Source organism: Aulonocara stuartgranti (genome assembly GCF_965226115.1).
Source record: "Aulonocara stuartgranti genome assembly, chromosome: 5".
Classification (NCBI taxonomy): Eukaryota; Metazoa; Chordata; class Actinopteri; order Cichliformes; family Cichlidae; genus Aulonocara; species Aulonocara stuartgranti.
The window spans coordinates 39,588,813-39,609,820 of record NC_138943.1 but is presented as its reverse complement, the minus strand read 5'-3'; the positions used below and the strand labels follow the sequence as shown (position 1 = coordinate 39,609,820).

The following is a 21,008-nucleotide window of genomic DNA, read 5'->3' as shown; positions in this document are numbered from 1 at the left end:
GCCCCCTCCGCCCGCCCTGTTCTGGTTTTTCGTTCTTTTGGCCGTCGGGTGCCGGCCTTTGCGGGGGGGGGTACTGTCAGGGTTTCTGGGTCTTTGACCCAGTATTCTTAGTTCATGTTCACTGTTTATATTCTGTCTGCTTCACCTCCTGTTTTATTGTGTTAGCCTTGGTCCATGTGCATTATGTTCCGTCCTCTTCCCGTTTATCATTAGGTCATTATGTTCAGCTGTGTACTCACCAGGTTCTAATCTCTCATCACTCAGCCTGTGTATTTATGTCCCTCAGTTCAACCAGTCCAATGTCGTGTCATTGATGTTATTGTGATGTTGTTCTCGCCGCTGTTAGGTTGTCCTCTGTTCAGTTCCGTCAGGTCAGCCGGTCAGTTGTCAGTCAGTCTTTCATTCATCCATTCAGTCAGTCGTCCAGCCGGCCAGCCGTTTCCTACTTCTGTTCTGTTTGTTCACTCCGTTGACAATAAAACACCAATCTTCACCTACCTGTGAGTCCAGCGTTTGGGTCCTCCTTCTTTCGTCCACGACCTCATCCTGACACAGCAGGCTTAACTAGCAGGACAAAGTAGCATGTAGTACTTGAAGGAGTCATCACAGCCAATCAGCTCTCAGGAAAATGGAACATCACATACATTCGCTCTTCTTTGATTTTCATCAATGTATTTCCTTTGAAATTTAAAAAATTTACATTTTTTTTTATTTGAAAATATTTCCTTCTGTCAATATTTCTGCCTGATTAGAAGCTCACTTCCTGTCACTCTACAATAAAACAATGTAAAGGCTGCGCTCTCTGCCCTCCCACTAGCTGACACAAGTAAACTGTGCTAAGATGCCCTACATGGACTAAGGTTCTTGGCCACACACACATAGATTTGCTTGGCTGTAGAAATCATGCCATGAAGCTCCCAGCGCACATTTTTGATGCTTCTGTCTGTGGAAGAGCAGGTTTGGAGCTCTGCAGAGCCTTGGTGGGTTTTACTGACTATGCACCCCTACCCATTTATTATGAACCAACAGCACAACTGTTTGTGCTTTTTTCTATATTACACATGTATGATTTAGATTTGTACTTATGTGGCAGCTATTTACTGACCTGACAAAGTTATTTTAAATGAAAACTAAAAGTGGTGAAATTCTCAAAAAATGAATGAGACGTGTAATTTGACACATTTTGTTGTTTTGTGTGTGTGCGCAGCAAAATCTCCAGTGTCTATAAGGGTCCACACCTCTGAGGGTTAAATACAACACTGTTGAGTGTTAAATTAACACTTTTGACAGTGTTATATGTGTAAAAGTAACCTAGTCAGTTTTGCAGATTAACAATGGCTAACACTGAGCAGTGCTGGTTTTCTAACACTGGAATGTTTCTAACATTTTGAGTTATTTTCCAGTGTTAGAAGATCAGCACTGCTCAGTGTTAATTTAACACTGGAGATTTTGCTGTGTGTGTTTGTCTGTGTGAAATTTTGACGTGTATCTGAAAAACACAATTTTGAAAACACTGGAAAGACCTCAAGACATGTATTCTTTTGCTTACTATGTAAACAAAAATTCCCACCAAGGCTTTTCAGTGTGAAATGTAGAGTGTAGAGAAACTACCAGTGCCAGGTTGTCTCCATCTAGTGGTGAATAACACATCACCACTACACCAGGTGAGCTTTTCTCTGTGCACAGTGACACAAAACTCATTTAACAACATAAACTATTTAAAAAATGATGTAGGCAGATCAAGGCAATGTTACAGATTCAGTAAGAACAGAAGTTTATTGCAATGCTTCAAATATGCAGGGCGTCACACTAACACAGCTGCTTGTGTCCAGCATCGCTCTGTTATTATCAATTTGATTCGAAACGTGTCCAGGTTATTGTCTTAAACTTGCATTAATGATTTTGTCTACTGTCAGTTACGCTGGATGGCATTTTTTAATGAGCTTAAATTACATTTTGAGTTGAATTCACTGATACTGCAGTACTGATGATGATGAGCCTTTATCTGTCACTACAATGTTACACGTACATGTCGTACACGTTATCCTGATGTTTCCCAACTGCTCTTGTTAAAAAAAACTGAACACAAGTTGATATAAAGAATAGATTTTATTCCACAAATGTAGTGAAATGCAGTTTTTTAAAGTATAGAAACAATTAAATACAGCCATTTAAAACAAGCAAACAACCATTTTCTCACTAAACCGGTTGTGTTCCTGCCTGTTATGCATGAACAACAGATTCAAATCGGTAAAGAAGGGAACATTCAGCCTTTATCCACTTTGGAAAAATGCAGTGTTGCTGTGAACATGAAACGTTGAAACAGATTGCAGATTAGTGATAAATATACAGGCAGCAATATGAAACCATGAGAGATGTGACTGGCACAAATACAGGTAAGGTTTCATTCAAATAGGACCAAAAACATCAGCTTTGGTGTTCATGAAGCTGAAATTCATTTCCATTAAAGCTTGTCGTATGTTTCTCATTCAAAGGCAGCTGGTACAGCGCAGGTCTGAGTAACCTGTACATGCTGAAGTAACTTTGGTCTCCAAGCACGACGAGCAGTAGAAGGTACAGTGAGAGTTGTTATACTGCATATTCATACTTATACCTATGAATACTGCGTCTGTACACCACCACAGGGTATTTCAGATAAAGTCTGTCATGCTGTTATTCACCTGTGCAGGAATTACATTGTCTAAAACGTAAACTCACAAAATTTTAAATTTGAGTTTTATTGTTTCTAATCTGTCTGTCTGATTTATTTTGATTTTTAATGACAGCCTCTACTTACTTATCTCGGAGCTCCTAGTTCTTGTGAACAGCCACTAAATATAAATTTATCATTTGGGATCAAATCTTTCAGCTTTTTAATGAGCAACATGTCGCGTGCAGCAATGAAACTGCCTGTCAGTCAACTGTCCAATTACTTTTGAGTCTTTAAAATAGAGAGTATGTATAAAATGGTTGTAATTCCTCAGACAGTGTTATATTACAGTTACATACTAACTGCACTGCTACATGTGAGCTCAGCCCTGGCAGGTACTGAGATCGTCAGCTTTTTTACGGAGTTGTGTCAGAAGTCTTTTAAGCTCGACATCGAGCTGTTCAAGATTTGTTGATTTCTGAACTATCTCGTCCTGCAGTCTTTGGATGGAGTCGGCTTTTCCTAGAAGAAAACAAACACCAGGAGCATTACAGGGAGTGGCACACACTGTCTGTGTCAGGACCGTACAACTGGATTTCTGATATATTTAGTCATTACAGAGCGCCACACAGAATGTCCACAGAAGCATAATATTAGACCACCAAGTCAGCGGGGGTTAGCTCATGGTAGCAGCACGCAACAACAAAGTTACCTGTAAAAATTCAACTGAACTGTTGATATGAAAACTTTCTTACTAACCTCACAATCAACACTTTATGCTTTATGACTAAATGTCCTACTTTCCCCAATGAACTGAGGATGCATTGAGTGAATTTTTTTCTTTTAGTGGAAATGTTGGTTAAATTACCGTCTAGAGCCTGCAGCATGTTTTGGGTTATGTTAGCCAGAGCTCCTGCATCCTGCTGCAGTTTGTTCAGTCGATCCCCCGCTGGCTCCGTCTCACCATCTGTCCCGGGAACAACTTTCTCTTTAAGATGGTCAAGGTGCTTCTCCAGAGTCAACAGGTTCTACAAGTACACACATAATATGGCACTCAGTCTTAGTCTTAATCCACAGCGTTTAATATGATGTTGCCAAACCTTTGCTTCAAGTCTTATAGGAAGACTTTCCACAAGGTTCGGGAGTGTTTATGGGAATGTTGACCATTCTTCCAGAAGCACATTAGTGAGGTCAAACACTGAGGTTGCACAAGAAAACTCATAGTGTGAGTTTTCCTCTTTCTGCACCAAACTCACTCATGCTTGTGTTCATGGACCTTGCTTTGAGCTCTGGTGCACAGACCATCTCCCAAGTGTTCTCACAAAATAGTCCGAAATGCATCGGCACGCTGAAGCAGGAAGAAGTCCTTCCACTAGAATTAAGGGGAGAACACAACTCCTGAAAGATAATGCTACACAATAATTCCCCCAAACTTTACACTTGGCACAGAACTCCTCTGGCAGTCACCAAACCCTGCTTTAGAGCCTTTGTAGCCTCGCGCTCGACACCACTGCATCCAACGCTTTGCATTGTGCTGGGTGATGTCAGTCTAGGCTGCAGCTGCTCAGCCATAGAAACCCAGTCTGTGAAACTCCCTGTGGACTGTTCATGAGCTAATCTCACGGTCACATGAAGCTTGGAGTCCTATGTGCTTCAGCCTCTGCTGCTCACTCTGTCATTCTACAGGGCCTACCACTTCATGCTTGAGTTCCTGTCAGTCGCTTCCGTTTTTTAAATACCACTAACATTTGGAATATTTAGCAGTGAGGAAATTTCACATCTGGACTGGTTGCACAGGTGACATCGTATCCCAGTAACACGCTGGAATTCACTCAGCCTCTTAAAGCGACCCATGCCTTCAGAAATGTTGGTAGAAGCAGTCTGCATATGTGATGCTTCATTATATACACAGAAGTAGAAGTAATTGGAAGACCTGAATTCAATGACCTGGATGGGTGAGGAAATACTTTGGCAGTGTAGTGTAAATAGGAGCTAAATAAACCTAGCTACAGTTTAATCTGGCCTACCTGAAATGTGAATTCTTCACTTTTATTTAAATTTGTAACTTTAAAAATATAAACAAATACTGAGAAGAAAGCATTTTCATTAAATGTTAGCGACAATCTGTTACCGAAGATATCCACGACTTTATTCAGCAGCATGAAGAACAACGACCCACAAAGCCCAGAACCAGTCTGCACTGCAAAAACACACTATGAGCTTTCAAGTGTGCGCACACTCATTACATTCATTTATATTCACGTTTACAGATGACTGATAAATGCAAATAGAAGCTTACACTGGGTTCTTCTTCTCTCTTCCTTATTAAAGTCAGTGCTCGTCTGTCAGTCTAAAGCAGCTACAGCAGATCTTTTACCTGATTTCCAGCAGCTGCTTCTTTATCAGCTTTTTCTGCATTTTCCCGTGCATCTTCAGCCTGCTGACCTCCATCCTCCAGCAGGTCTCTCAGCTTTTCCAGCTGGGGTTTCATTGGCTTTATCAGTGTTGCTACATCGTCCAGAGCCTTCTCTACTGGCACCAGCTGGTCTTTGGCCTGTATGAAGAAAACCCATCCAAACTCAGCCTATAAGCAGTTTTTATTGTAATAAATAGACCATTGTTTCATCTACGCTTTCTACCTTAGTAAGGTTGTTATTCAAGGTCTCTAGGACATTCATTTTGTCTTGCAATTTGTGTTCCAGCTCAGCAAGGGAAGGGCTCACTGAGGTGAAGCCTGCCAGCAGCCCATCAACATCAGCCTTCACTCCCAGTGCTGTGTCCCTGCAAGCACAGAAACCATTAGTTTGAAGGACTGATGGGTAAAAACGACAAAAAATAAGGACTGGATTAAACCAGTCTGGAAAAACGAATCCCTGATTAAATGTAAGGCACTAATGCTCATGTTCATGAAGACATAGACTTTGTTAGTTCTGCATTAGGGACATTCACGTGGCTGTACAAGCATGTGTTCGGTCTCCAGCTTGGTCTGTACAAACGGTGGGAGCAAAGATGATAATTCTTTAAAAAACGGAGCATCTTATTCAACAGTTTGACAGTGAAGTGCGAGCATCAACCTGGCATCCTGTGCATCCTGTAGCAGTTTCTTGGCTGCATCTAACTGTGGCTCAGCTTCCTTCAGCACCGCTGTGCTGTCTGGTAGGTTGGCTGTCAGATCCTTCAGCTCCTGCAGCTTCCCTTTAAGCCCTGCCAATCTGGGGGGCAGCTTGGCATTCAGGATCCAGTCGCTCACCTCCTGGACATGGGTCAGGTTAGCGGATGGGTCTGGTCACCAAAATAGGAAAAGCTAGAGTTTAGTACTGGAGCTGGAGTTTACACTGTGGTGGTGTTTAAAGGGTGACTGATCTCAGCATCAGTTACACCCAAAGAAGTTTCACCCTCCATCTCAAAGTGGTTCCACTCATGCTACAATCCTAAAACAGTCGTACCTGACAGGAAGTCTTTGAGCTCTTTCACAACGCTGCGTGTCTCATTTAGGTCGTCTTCGAGTTTATCTCTGGCCTGCTGCAGCTTACTGGACAGCTTCTCTGTAGACTGCCTCACCTGATTGGTTATCTCCTGTGTTTTCTGCAGCTGTGCACACATTGACATTGAATAACTACTTGAGATGTGTAAACGGATTAAGAATGACTTGTGTGAATAACAAAACTCATTATTTGTATGTAGCTATAAGTGTCTACCTTCTCTGCAGCATCGGTGATCCTCCCAGAGAGTTTGTTGAGTCCTTCCCTCACATCATTGGCATCAGCGTCTGCCTTCTTGCTCAGAGGCAGAGCGCCCACACACTTTCCCCCCTTTTCACAGGGTGCGTCTCCCCCTGGTGTGCACAAATCTTCAATTTCACACTGGAGAGGTGTGCAGGACTCGGAGTGAACACTGCCACACACCTGAAAAACAGAGTTAGAGGTGGAGGGCAATGACGGTTACTAGTGTGAATGACAGAAAATGAACTTTCACTCCATCTCAGGACAAACAAGAAAGATTATGATTAATGGCCTGGATTATGCTCACACTGAGAAATATGACACATATGCATATGGATGCTTATTTAAGATAATGATCTTTCAGTTTTACTCATATGCTGCAAGTCAGCTAAACAGTAGATCAAGAAGTTTACTAGTTACTTGTTTGGCAACAGGAGTGAGGTTGGGTTGGGAGGCCATGCTGTTGTTCAGTTTATCCAGATCTCTGGTGTTGGCCGGCTGAACTTTGCTCTGAATGTCCTCAGTTTTTTCTCGGACACCAGTTGATTCCTTTATGGTATTTTTCCCGGCCTCAACTTTTTTGGTGGCGTCTGTCGAGTTATCGTAGGCGTAGCTGATGGTGTTAAATGCCCCTGCAAAGACAGGAAAAGTCTACATGAGTGGATTTCATGCTGTTGTGATACAAAAATAGTCATCAGTCACATCTGTAGAATTGCAGCGAATGCTTAGTCTTTTCTGACCTGTGTTGGGACTGATAGAGTTCTTTGTGACATCTTTCTTGGCATTGTACACCAGCATGAAGTTTTCCAGCAGGTCCTGCAGTTTGTCCAGCTCAGAGTCCAGACCAGGAGTTTTTGTCAGGGGTGAAAGGTCATTATCAACCTGGTACCTGGAGATGATATTATCAATGAAAAAACAGTGTAAGGTGATTGAATTTAAGGATGATTCGTATTTGTGAAACCTAGAATTAAGTTCGTCAGCAGTTTCCCACCTGAGCTCCTTCAGCTTAGAAAGAGCATCACGTGTATCAGTGATGGGTGAGAAGGACATGGAGTTCTGGATGACTTTCAAAGTGGCCTCCAGGTAACTGATGCGGGGCCCAAAGTCAGCGCCGCCTCCAGACTGAGACGATAATCTGGAAGCAAGTTCCAACAGGACCAAGCTGACATTCTTTCGCTGAGCGTTTAGGCTGAAGAAGCAGGAGGGACACATCTCGCAGTCAGGGAAGGAGTCGCAGCGGTCACGACTGCAGGAGTCGCAGCGAGCTCCAGAGACGCCCGGTCGGCACAAACAGACTCCCGACTGCTTGTCACAAACTCCTGGGAGGGTTCCATTGGCATCACAGTCACAGGCTAAGACAGAGGATGGTCATACAGATCAGTTACGAAGCGTTTTTCAAAATGGAAAGGTTGCAGACATTCAGCCATGCTCAGAGGGCTTACATCACATTCTTTTTAAATTTGGGCTTTTAATGATTTCTTTGAACTTTTTTCTCGGGTGGATTGATTGTGTTTCATTGTCCTGCTGTAACACCAAGTCGTGTCCAAGATTCAACCATTCTATTGATTTGAGGTGAATTTGAATAACTTTTAGACTTTTATCTACTTTGTACAATCTAACAATGCCACTGGCAGTGAAGTAGCCCCAGAGTATGATTACAGTTGGTTCAGTGTTCTTTGGTTTGAGCGTCTCACCCCTCCAAACATATGTCATTGTCACCAGTCACAAGCTCAATCTTTGTCTCATTTGACCAAAAAAACGTATCTCCAGAAGGCATTTGGCCGGACTCATGTGGGCAGCTACGAATGCCAGTTAAACTTGAGTCCATCTTCGGTGAGAGCTTCAGTGGCTTTGCTGTGGACAGTGATGTACCAGCAGCTTCCAGTTCGCAGCAGGCTTGAGGCTTGGTGGTTCCTGGATTATTACTGAACATCCTAATTTCCCCTCATGTAATCTGCTGTCGTTTCGAAATAAGTCCAGCAGACCTCCCTAAGTTGTGCAGATCTATAACTCTCCTTATTATGTGTTCAATGAAGTCCTGACACTTTCCTCTTGTTCTTGGTCAGTTCATGATCACTAAGCAAAGTCCTGCCTTGTCAAGTTAAAACACGGTCAGCACCACATATTAAAAGATACGAGTCTATCAGCCTGTTTGTATCATTTTGACCATACATGGATCTGAGAATGAACTTATCTTTTAAAGCTATTAAAGATGTGCAATCATTTCATCTTGGAAAAAGAACAGTTCAAAGAAATCATTGAAAGTCAACAACTACCATAAAAATGACGGGCTGTGCACATCTTTGTAAGTGAACACACTTTGAAATCCAGCAGCGAATCATAAATGATCTCTAATCCATGCTGGGAAGCAGCAGAGTTTACAATCTTTTACCATTACCCTCGTTGTGATCTGGCACTATATCAATGATACTGAACTGAAAGAAAACTCCCGAACGAGTGGTGGACTTACGCTGGCAGCCTTTCAGAGGGTCTCCATATGTGTTATCAGGGCATTCTGTACACGTTCGGCCTCCAAAGCCTGATCTGCACTGACACTGCCCAGTCAGCTGAACAAGAACAAGATCATTTCATTATTTTCCAGAGAAGACAAATCGATATAATCTGTGATGATGATACAAAGACAGAATATTTGCATCCTCGCTACAATCACATCTCATACCAACACCAGTACTTTCTAAGTCACACCAGGTGTAAACAACTTTTCAACTGTAATTTTCAGGAGTGAAGATAAACATAATATTGTTAGTCTTTGTGGGCTCTCGGTCATCCAGGACTGGGGAAATTCGGTTTTTAGCTACATAAACAAACAGTTGTAGACGACATTTCAGGGTCATTAATAGATTTACCTTTCGCCTCCGTCAGTGCGCCCCAGCTGTGGCTACATGTAGCTGCCATCACCAGTGTGTGAATGGGTGGATGACTGGATGTAGTGTAAAGCGCTTTGGGGTCCTTACGGACTGAGTAAAGTGCTGTACAAATACAGGCCACTTACCATTTAATGAATCTTTAATTCAATTAATAACTATATTGTAAATGCTTTAAAAACAAACACTTTTGACTGGTCTGGATGGAAAGAGCTGGAGACACACATTTTATGTCTTAGGCTACAGCATTACAGCAGCTGATGGATCTCACCGAAGGCCTTTGCGTCCTACCTGATCACAGGAATCAGTGGTTGACTTGGTGGCATCACAGCCGCAGGGTTTGCAGGTTTCTGACATGTTTAGCTTCCAGTAGCCTTTCACACACACGTTGCAGGTAATGCCGTGGAAGTGGGGACGACAGAGACACTGGCCAGTCGACGGATCACAGACGTCTGAAAGGGAGCCGTGTGGAGAACAGGAACACTCTAGAAAAGAGCAGAGTCTGATGGAGATCTGCATGCTTCAAACATTAAATGAAATGATACTAATATTAACATCTGCATTACAGTATTGATATAAAGTACTATATGAACATCAGTGAAAGTTTACAGGCTTTTAATTAGTTTCAGTAAAAGTATAACAATAAGAGAAAAGAGTTCCATGTTTACTGAGGTGCAGTACCAAGCTAAGCTTCAATGTGTAGGTGTTAGGTGACTCACTAGTGCAGCCCAGAGGGTGGGAGGAGCTCAGACCGTAGTATCCTGGCTTGCAGCGGTCACAGCGGGGACCCTCTACATTCACTTTGCATTGACAGGATCCTGTGCTGTCATCACACCGGCCGCCGTTCACTGTCCCCTCGGCACTGCAGATACAGCCTGGCGCCAAAGACATCAACACGGTTTATCCACAAACGTTCAGTGTGACCTGCAGTCAGAAACGTGGTACACAGAAATGTTAGGAGGGATTTCACTTACGTATGCAGGCATCAGGACGATCTATTCGACTGCGGGGGTTTGGCTGGTATCCTGGAGCGCACTGGTCACACTTTGGCCCTGTGGTGTGGTGCATACAATTTTCACACACGCCTCCACTCCTCTGTCCACTGGCCTCATACAGCGCCCAGTCAAACCGGCAGCGCTGTGCGTGGTTGTTACACTCACAACCTGAGGACAAGACAAAACATACCCAGATAATTAAAATGAAGAAATTTAGGGATTAATAACTTTATCTATACTTTTCATAAGCTGGGCTTTGGTCTGTGGTGAGCCAGTATGCACCTATTCTTATTATTTACCTTTAAATACATCTCACAAATGATTACAGCTAGAGATTACAAGAGAGGTTCCATCGAGCGGGAGGATGCAGCCAGGGAGAAAGAGCTCTGGGTTTCTCTGTTTAGACCTCTGCTCCCCTGATGGGAACTTGGGTATTTTGATCCTTTGAAATCATTTATGTCACACAAAATGTAAACACACACACACACGCACACACACACATGCACGCGCACACCCACACACACGCACACACACACACACACACACGCACACGCACACACACACACACATGCACGCGCACACCCACCCACACACACGCACACACACACACACGCACACACACACACACATGCACGCGCACACCCACCCACACACACGCACACACACACGCACACACACACACGCACACACACACACACACACGCACACGCACACACACACACACATGCACGCGCACACCCACCCACACACACGCACACACACACACACACACACACACACACACACACACACACACACACACACACGCACACACACGCACACACACACGCACACACACACACTTTAGATTAAAGAGTCTGTAGCAGGTCCTACGTTTGCAGGCATGAGTGTTGCCTTCCTCTGCAGGTCTCCAGGGCAAATCATTGTAGAGATCAGCACAGCGCTCACAGTTCACACCTGCTGTGTTATGCTGGCAGTCACACTGTGCGTTCACCTGCCAAGATCAATGAGCAGATCAACAAACTGGACCAACACCATGTCGTCACGCTAGGAATAAGCTGATGGCGGATAATCGGCGATAAAAGTCTATTTTCACAAGCACACCCGAATACTTAAATGATCACTACATGCACACATCACCACAAGACAAAGTACAATCAGGAATCCTCACATCCGTCAGTGTGTCCACGGGGAAACAATCTCCACATAACACATGAAAAACCACACCAAGGAAAACCACAAGAAGGAAATAAGGTCTCCAAAAGTGTGGCGTCATCGAAACATTTTTTATTTTCCCTGCAGACGTGGTGATGGATGTCAGGTTGTCCCTGAGCTGGATAGCTGGTCGAGGAAGTGGATGCATGGGTGAATTTCCAGTGACACAGGGAATAATTAGGGACGCACATCCAGTTAAAGAAAAACGTCTCTGTAATATTAAAATAGTTTTAGAGGCTTTCCACTATAATCATTTTGGCTGATGTGTGTTTTGTAGCTGTGTTGCTGATGATATAGTCCTCACTGTGCAAAAGAACCTGCTTCTATCATACACCACAATGGCATCCTGACATAACACAGAGTAACCATTAGGAGCTTACAGTAGGACTTCTGTATTAGATCAACAAATAAAGTGATCTGACTTTATTTGCTTACTGTAAACCTTTCGAATGACTGCCTGGGACCATGAAAGGGTAAAATGCCCTGCATACAGACCTGTATAGTACTGGGCAGAAGGTTACTGCTGTATCCTTGTGGCAGACATCGGTTAGCATGTCCATGGCACATACAGCTGCCCATCACCTTCATCTCTTTCAGGGCGTAAAACCTACTGAGACTCCTGCCTGGCAGATGAGGCACATCACCCAGCTCTGTGAATCTCACCCTCAGCCCTGTTAACCCAGACACATCTGTAGATAAAATAGTTATGAGTCACTGAACTACACACTTAAACTGGATGCAAAGGCCAGTGTTGATCCATGGAACTGTTAAGGATGTTAGAAAACTTACCTTCAATCTTTTGGCTTTTGGGAGCGGCGACGTAAGCGTATTGAGCTAAAGGACTGTACTGAATCTGGGGAAGTGAAATGCATATATATTAATTCTGTACACAGATAGAACATCTTACATTGTTGCAATACTGCATTACATTTATTAGAAACCTTTTGTTGATGCCATTCCCACTCAGAAAGATTCAAACAGTCTGGGATGCTATGTATTTGTCTATTTATACAGGATGAATCAAATATAAAAATAAGACCTATGCATTTTAAATATAAAGGAATAAAAATAAAAATAAGAAACAGAATTTTTTCTGTTCAGGACAAAATGATGTATTTAAGGATGTACTTATATGTAAATGTATAAAAAAGAAACGAAGAGGAAACATCATCATTTGGCAAACATGAAGGTGAAATAATTATTCCGGAGCAACAGCAATTTCTCCCTTACTGTGTGATCTTTATATGGATTTGAGTCTGTAGGGGGCAGTGTGTAGCAGTATGTCTGGTCCATGGCAAGAGGAACTCTTGTGGGTACGCTGGGAAATGCTTTTTGACAGTTTGTTGCCATGTAGAGGGCGGGCTGCCATGTTTTGCCGTTGTCCAGTGTCCTCTCTATGACCAAGGCACTGGGACGAGGACCCTGCAGAGAAAAAACCCCAGCAAAATAAAGCAAAGTAGCATACACTCTACAAAAAGTCTCTGAGTCAAATCACATGGATGCATAGAACATTCATTAAGCTAGAAAGGACAGACTGTGTCATACCTTGAAGTTGAGCACCAGATTGTCAAGCTGGAACAGGTTGTTAAGGTTGAGCTGAAGGGTAACTGGACTCGTCTCTGCAGGAACAGAGAGCAGAGCAGTAATGTAGCGTATGTGTAAGCTCAATAACAAAGATCTGTAATCAGTCGTCTCCCTGCTTTCCTGAGTTTTGTTTGCTTTCCTGTTCTTTACATCACTACTGCTTTCCCACACTGTCAGTCCCAATACTGTCATCATTACTCTCGTCCAATCATCTTCCTGCCCACCTTCTTTCACCTCTTTTTGTCCTTTTATGCTCAATCATCCAGGTAAGGGAGTTCCAAAAAAGTTGATTCTGTTCATCTGGACGTAGCGTTTTCAGGTCGAGTAACGTTTTGTAACTCATCCAGGTGACTTCTTCAGTCTGAGCTGACTGCAGGTTTCCCACCCTTATAAACAGTACATTTGCATAATGACAGAAACTAGCACCAGTGAGTGACAATGGGCTGTGAGATCAGTTTCATTATCATTAACATGCCGTACCATTCATACAGCCCTTAGCTCAGGAGGTAGAGCAAGCCACCTACTCAATTGGAAGTTTGGGTTCGATCCCAGTCTGCTCCAGTCTGCATGGCAAATATCCTTGGGCAAGATTTTAACCCTCCGATGCATCCATCAGAGCATGTAAATGTTAGACAGATACTTACCCAGAAAGAGCATAAAAAACAACGTGAATGAGGCAAGTTGTGTAAAGCGCTTTGAGTGTTTAGATGAAGTAGAGAAACACCATATAATAACCAGTCCAATAACCATGAGTCCCATTCACAGAGAGTTGGGGAATGGCTGCAATCACAGCATGTAAGATGGTGACAGATGTACCGTTAGGCCACTCCTCCATTCAGAGATGGTCTTTCCCTTTTCACGCAAATGGCCTCCTTGACTCCGCCCTCAAACCAGCGTTCCTCCCTGTCCAGGATGTTACATCCTCATCCTTGAAAGAGTGTCCACTGGCCTGTAGGTGTAAATAGACTGCAGAGTCCTGGCCTGACGAGGTGGCTCTTCTGTGTTGTGCCATCCTCTTAGCCAGAGGTTGTTTGGTTTCCCCCATGTATAAATCCTGGCAATCCTCCTGCACTTAACAGCGTACACTATATTACTGGATGATAGGGTGTGGCTAAATATTGGTGGATCTTATGTGATTGGATATCCAGGGGGAGAGGTGGAGACGGGTGGGCACTTGACAGGGTATGAACTGGAATGCCCCGAAGTGTTTTGGGTCCTGTATAGGGATCATGGGCCCTGCCAGTCAATAGCAACTGCAATAGGCTTCATAGGGGACATAGTTTTCAATTCAAATATAATGCACTTTAACTCTATAGCACCAAGATGACCCCCTATGAGCAAACACATGGTAACAGTGTTTTAACAGAAAGAAACTGTTAAAAAGGAGTTAACAACCAGCTATGACCCACTGAGGTTAAACAGAAGGAGGTAGGACAAAAAACACACTGTAGAAGAACACACTGTTATCTAATGATTAACTGCAAAGCGGTCTAAAAACACACAGTAAGTGAACTGGTCACTGCTTCCAAAGAATACGGGCCTGAAAGCTGTGGGGTCTGTCTCCCATTCGATTCATAAATAACCTGGTAACCACGAGTAAGTCTGCAGTCTGAGAGCAAAGTGCTCTGGTGGAGCCTGATTAAAGCCTACCAGGAGTAACCCTTTTCTGAACGGCTTCTGTCTATAGATGCATTAAGGAGCAGCTTGGTGTACTTGGTATCTTGCCCAAGTTTATTTGGCACGCAGACTGGAGCAGCCAGGGATGGAACCACCAACCCTCCGATTAGTAGATGAGCAGTTAGTAGAGTATCTCCTGAGCAACAGCCAACTACAGCCACCTGATGTTCAAGTGTTTCAATCACTTCGACGGCCACAAGGTGCACGTTGGTCATGGAAGTGGCAATCAAGATGCAATCAAGCCCTTAGTAATGGAGATCACTCTACAAACATTTGTGAATTAATGGGTTGCGTTCAGGAGCTCAGTGAATTCCAGCATGATACCGGGATGTATGCTACTTGTAGAACAAGTCCACACCTGAAATTTCCTTTCCACACTCAACTGTTTGTGGTTGAGTTTGTGTCAAAGTTTCTCTTATATTACCACTCAGTGTAGACCACGTAAAATCACAGAGTGGGGTGAGTGAATCATGAGGAGTATAGTGCACAGAGGTTGCCAAATTGCTGCAGAGTCAATTGCTACAGACCCCCAAACTTCACGTAGCCTTCACATTAGCTCAAGAGAGCATAGAGAGTGGAGTGGTTTCCATGGCTGAGCAGTTGCATCCAAGCCTGACATCACTGAGCACCATAGAAAGTGTCGGATGCAGTGGTGTCAAGCACGCCACCAGTGGAAGTGTTCTCTGGAGTGACAAATCACGCTTCTGCGTCTGGCAATGCTCCCAACTTTGAGGGAACACTTCGGGGATGGCCGGTTCCTTTGCCATCATGACTGCTCATAAAGACACGAGCGAGCTAGGTTGGTGCAGAGGATCTTCACTGGCCTATTTATTAAGAATGGGCCAACACTCAAGTTCACACGCATGTGAAGGCAGATTAGTACTTTTGTCAGTATAGTGTATTAGTTGTATTATGCATGAGTCCTTCTTTATGATTGCTTGCTTTCACCCCCCACCTTTCTTAGACTGCCACCATCTGTCTGGCCCTGAGGTGGACACAACATCCTGGACACTGTGGGCCAGCTGACTGTTTGGGTTCCTGGAGTCACACGGACAACATTTCATCTTCCGCTGAAAGAATAAAAACACAAAGACATAAATAAACCTTTTGTTTTCCCACAAGAGATTCAGTGTAATGTGTGATGTAAGGACAGTGTGCCACTGAGCTGACCCTGAACTCGAGACCAGGGACTGGCCTCTGAATTCTCTGCTGTGCCACATGAGCTGGGTCACTGAGCAGGTACCAGTGAATTTCTAATAGTTCTAGCACTGAACCTTTGCCCGAGTAAAAGCTTGGTAAACACAGTTTATTCACTATATTGAAGTAAATCCTCAGTCATCTGTAGAACCAGCCATATATCCAAAGAATGCTGGACTTTGTAAAAAACAAACAAAATCCAGTTGCATTGGTTTGCAAACTGTACATGTTATTTAATATTGAGTATTGGGATTTTTTACAGTGCTGACATGTGCAGTTTATGAAAAACTGTGAATGTACTGTTTATAGCTGAACATTTTCTCACTGACAGCTCGCACCACTGATTTCAGCAGTCAGTATTTATTAACACAGGAGGGATGGTGTCCCTTTACAGAAACTCTCTGAATCTTTTCTTTAGAGGCCGCTTGGCTGCTGCTTGGCAAATGAAGGTTCAACTCCCTCTAAAGATTTTATATAGACGCGAGGTCTGGAGATTGGCTATGGGACCGTGGGATCAGGGGGCGGTGCCAGGGGAGACTGGCTGACACAGCTGGCAGTCAGCACTCTAATGCTGCCTTCTCGATTTAAGCAGCACGCTGGGAGGACAGAGGGAGGAGAGCGAACAGCGTGCAGTGCAAGCAGTCAGGAGAAGGCTGGAGAGCACCGTGCTAATAAACATTCACTAATCTGCAACGCTGAGTGTACTGGGTCCTTATATTATGAACTACCTCCAGATCAACGCCAGTAAAACCAAGGAACTGGTGGTAGACTTCCGCAGGCACAAGCATTCTCCACTGCAACCACTGAACATCCAGGGTATGGACATTGAGGCTGTGGACAGCTACAGATACCTTGGTGTTCATCTGAACAATAGACTGGACTGGACTCATAACTCAGACGCCCTCTACAGGAAAGGGCAGAGCAGGCTGTACCTGCTGCGGAGACTCAGGTCGTTTGGAGTGGAGGGCCCACTCCTGAAGAAATTCTATGACTCTGTTGTGGCTTCTGCTATCTTTTATGGTGTGGTCTGCTGGGGCGGCAGCATCTCTGCTGGGGACAGGAAGAGACTGAACAGGCTGATCCGAAGGGCCAGCTCTGTTCTAGGATGCCCTCTGGACCCAGTGGAGGTGGTGAGTGACAGGAGAACGGCGGCTAAGCTGTCATCCCTGATGGACAACATCTCCCACCCCATGCAGCAGACTGTGACAGCACTGAGCAGCTCCTTCAGTGGGAGACTGCGGCATCCACGGTGTGGGACGGAGAGATTTCGCAGGTCTTTCCTCCCCACTGCTGTCAGACTCCATAATAAAGACTTTAACTGATCAAGCACACACATCCATACATATGCAATAATACTAAGTGCAATAATCCTTTCTGTCATCGTTGTATTTTTACTCAGTTGTATATAGTATTTGTATTTGTATTCTATTTTTATCTTATTGTATATTTATTTTATTTTATTCTACTGTATATAGTATTTTATTTTATTCTATTCTGTACAGTTGTGTACTGTATTTATTCTTATTGTATTCTAATTTTTGCCTCATAACTTTTGCACTGTCCACTTCCTGCTGTGACAAAACAAATTTCCCACGTGTGGGACTAATAAAGGTTATCTTATCTTATCTTATCTTATCTTATTACAATAACTATAATGTTCTTCTTCCTTAGCCACTTGTTAGTGTCCTTGGTCAGATGTTTTGGGTCATTGTCACTGGAGAACTCATCCACGACCTCATCTCCAGTGACATTGTTCTCTACCATTAGCATAAAAACAGCCCCAACACGTTTCCACCTCTATGCTTGACTGTGGACATAGTGGGTTTTTCTTAGCACATCTTGAGTTTGGTTTCATCTGACTACAGCATCATTTAGATGTTCACTGGCAAACTTAAGATGGACATATGGGAGCAGGAATGTCAGTGTTAATACTTCATGCACATATCATTTATTTGCAGGAAACTGTCTTGGAGAAGTAGACAGTATGTCTAAGATGGGTTGGGAAGTGTCTTTCCTCCTTATCCAGCAAATTTAAAGATGCTGCTGCCCCTATTCATAGAAATATTCCCTTAATTCACATTAAAACAGCCTGGGACTCTGCTGGCAGCTTTACAATTGTCTGGGGGCACGTTTATGAGGCAAAGATGGCTCTTGTAAATATGTATAAATAAATATGTCTTTGAACATTGGTCTGTTCTAATCTTTTCAGTTCCCTCTTCATGTGTTTCCATGCTTTTCATATGTGTTTAAATTATCCTGATGTTGCTTCTTCTCGCTTTTTTTCTTATTTAGGATGTTATTTGGAACAAGAAGCCTCCTGTGCCGCTGAGCCTTACAGAGGCCCAGGGTTACCATATCTCTTGTATTTTGGGGCAACAAATATGAGGAGCCTGAATTATTGAGTTGGATATGAAGAGTTCCCTCTTTGATGGCTGGTTATGGAAGCGACTTCGGCTCATACGCTGTCTTTGAATGCCACACTGTGCTCACCTCTTCACTCTTCCACCTTGTCTTACACTCCTGTCCACCCTCTGCCGGGCTTTTCACAAACCATAGTTTTTCTCATCCTTCATTAGATTACACCTGGTCTACGGGGCTAAATTTGGGGACTTGCATGTTTATTCTGGATTTGCTTCTTTTAGTGAACAGAGTTTTGCTTACTTCGAGCACCTTCAGCTTCGACACTTTTTCTGCAGCTCTTTTTCATTAGATACAACATTTGACACCTCCAGCAGTAAAGTGGCATTCCTGGCTAGATCGGACTTGTTTCCTCTGATGATGCCGAAGGCTTTCATCGTCATGTGTGCGTCTTTGTGTGAACGCTGAAGTACAAGGATACATTTAAATGGATGAACAGAGGACCACGCCTAAGACAGTTATTAGCTCCCTGAGGCTAATCCAACGTTGCCCATACTGTGATCTATGAAGATAAAGTAACATCAACACATCCTAAGTCTCTATGTTTATTTGTATATATTTTCTCATCTTTGTGTTTGTAGTGCCAGTGTCCTGTGCTGCCTTATCCCCACGCTCTGTGTTGTCTTTTCTTTTTCTTACTTTGTGTCTTTCACTTGGTTTTACTTCCTGTTTTTGTGTTTTTGGATCAGTTGCTATTGTCTTTCCCTCCCATCACTGGTTGCACATGAATCTCATTTGTCCTCCTGTCTGTGACCTCTTCTATCAGTCAGCAGTTCTGGTTTGCACTGGTTTAGTTTGTGTACATGTCTGTTCCCTGCCAGAGACACTTTGAGTTTCCACTTTTGTTCTGTCAATCCGATAATGTCACATATGACATTGTTGAATTGAAGCGGCTGCTTCTTCTGTGCGATCTTTGTTTTCTCTAAATCAAAAACTAAAGCTGAATTTTTGGATATTTTACCTGAAACGCTCTTAAACTGGAGAACCCTTTAGCTGCAGAGATATGCCTGGAAGTTCTCACTTGTTTGTTAAAGGGTGATATAAGTTTCCAAACTTTCCATTTGCTCACAGAGATAAAACAGGAAAGCACGCTCTTACCTGTTGGTACGGGGTACAGAAGACCTCTGAGCCAGTGAGGCCACAGGTAGATGAAGCCTGAAGTTGGTGAGCCCTGCCATGGAGCAAGTCATCTGTGGGTGGGTAGCATGCCCCCCATGAGCAGTCATTTTGGGCGTGTGACAGTATGGCTGAGGCTGTCAGGAGGAGGACAGAATGTGTACAGGTATGAATACAACACACCTAACTCTAAGCTTTCTGAGGCTCTCAAAAACTTCTTCCTTTATTATTAACTGCTGTTCAAAATACATCTAAAAGACAGAGTAACCTACAATAAAACTGTTAAATGAGTGTCATGCTGCTTTTGAAGCAGTAACAGAGATGTTGGTCTGCAGCTGTCGTACTGTCTATTTTCAGGCCAAAGGTAATTCTAAGGGACGAAACAACCCAAAGCTGTGTGCTGGTCAGATGAAACCACGTACATGAAGCACATTGATGTTTGATTAAGGTTTACTTAGAATAGGTAAAATTATAAATGCATCTCCACATTAACCTGGTTATTCTTAAAGATGTACTGCAGCTCTACACAGTAGTTATAGGCTGTGTTTGTATCTTCTCACAGGATTTCATGACAGATACCAACATGTCTAACATCACATATTTCAGAGACAGACTGTCATGCAGCAGCGTGAACATCTCCATCGAACCGTTCACTGCTGCAGCTTACTTCCATCTCTTTAGCTAGTAAATAAAAAAGCTGCAGGCTATCTATTTCAGGGTGTTTAGGAATGCTAACATGTGGCGTGCAAAACTCAAACTAACATCACAAACTCAATAAATATAATAGCAATAAAGCAGCAGTGAAAATGGGAAATCTCACCAGCCAGTAGTAAAAGTATTCTCATGTTGTGTTCCTCCTGTTAAAACGTCCAGAAGAAATAGGAGCAGCTGTCGGCAAACAAATACAGAAGGCTGCTGTGCTGGGAGTTCAGCTGTGCTGTGGAAAGGTGTGCACTGCTTCGTGTTGCTGCCTTAAAAACCATTTCTCACCTGGATAGTGTGACACAGCGTGTGTCAGAGTCACGCCCTGCACCACCACTCCCTCCACTCATGAATCAGCACACACACTCACAGAGCCAGACACACACTCAATGAAAGTAGTCATTACTCATTTTCATTTAATTTGTACACTATTATTAATAATAATAATTCATATTTATTAATTATCAAGTAATAAATAAAACTGACTTCAGGTGAAAGCTAAAAGTAGCAAATGCATTCTTTGTTTGTAAAGTTTGTGCAGCTACTGGAGCTGAAAGGATGAAACATTAAAACCAATCATTGTTCAGACTCCATTACCTGCATTTCAGTTTTCCAACAGTTTGGTTTTTAATTAAGTTGCTGGTGGTGGTCAGAGGGCCTGGTGGCGCCAGTGTCCGGCAGCCTCGCCTCTGTCAGTGCGCCCCAGGGCGCCTGTGGCTACAATGTAGCTGCCATCACCAGTGTGTGAATGTGTGTGTGAATGGGTGGATGTAGTGTGAAGCGCTTTGGGTCAGTCCTAAGGGACTGAGTAAAGCGCTATACAAATGCAGGCCATTTAATTTAATAT

General features: G+C 43.4%; 1 protein-coding gene across 1 annotated transcript; it reads right to left on the bottom strand.

Moving 5' to 3' along the window:
- Positions 1-2,090: 2,090 nt before the first annotated feature.
- lamb3 (laminin subunit beta 3) lies at positions 2,091-20,449 on the bottom strand. The gene is made up of 22 exons (XM_082534069.1): positions 20,280-20,449; positions 19,442-19,596; positions 15,684-15,798; positions 13,013-13,086; positions 12,698-12,889; positions 12,257-12,320; positions 11,963-12,156; positions 11,126-11,246; positions 10,232-10,420; positions 9,977-10,132; positions 9,549-9,742; positions 8,843-8,939; positions 7,364-7,724; positions 7,113-7,261; positions 6,793-7,004; positions 6,349-6,555; positions 6,097-6,241; positions 5,725-5,932; positions 5,290-5,431; positions 5,028-5,204; positions 3,519-3,678; positions 2,091-3,172 (listed from the first exon to the last, which is right to left on the bottom strand). The coding sequence occupies exons 1-22, from the start codon at positions 20,302-20,304 to the stop codon at positions 3,033-3,035; spliced, it is 3,477 nt and encodes a 1,158-aa protein (XP_082390195.1). The 5' UTR covers positions 20,305-20,449; the 3' UTR covers positions 2,091-3,032.
- Between the last annotated feature and the right edge of the window lie 559 nt (positions 20,450-21,008).

Excerpts from the sequence above, each read along its gene's own strand:
- lamb3 (XM_082534069.1), bottom strand. The coding sequence starts at position 20,304 with ATGAGAATACTTTTACTACTGGCTG. Across the intron at positions 6,556-6,792 it reads TCACTCCTGTTGCCAAACAA|GTGTGTGGCAGTGTTCACTC; the intron begins GTAACTAGTAAA and ends TCTGTTTTTCAG. Across the intron at positions 5,933-6,096 it reads GCTCAAAGACTTCCTGTCAG|ACCCATCCGCTAACCTGACC; the intron begins GTACGACTGTTT and ends TTTGGTGACCAG.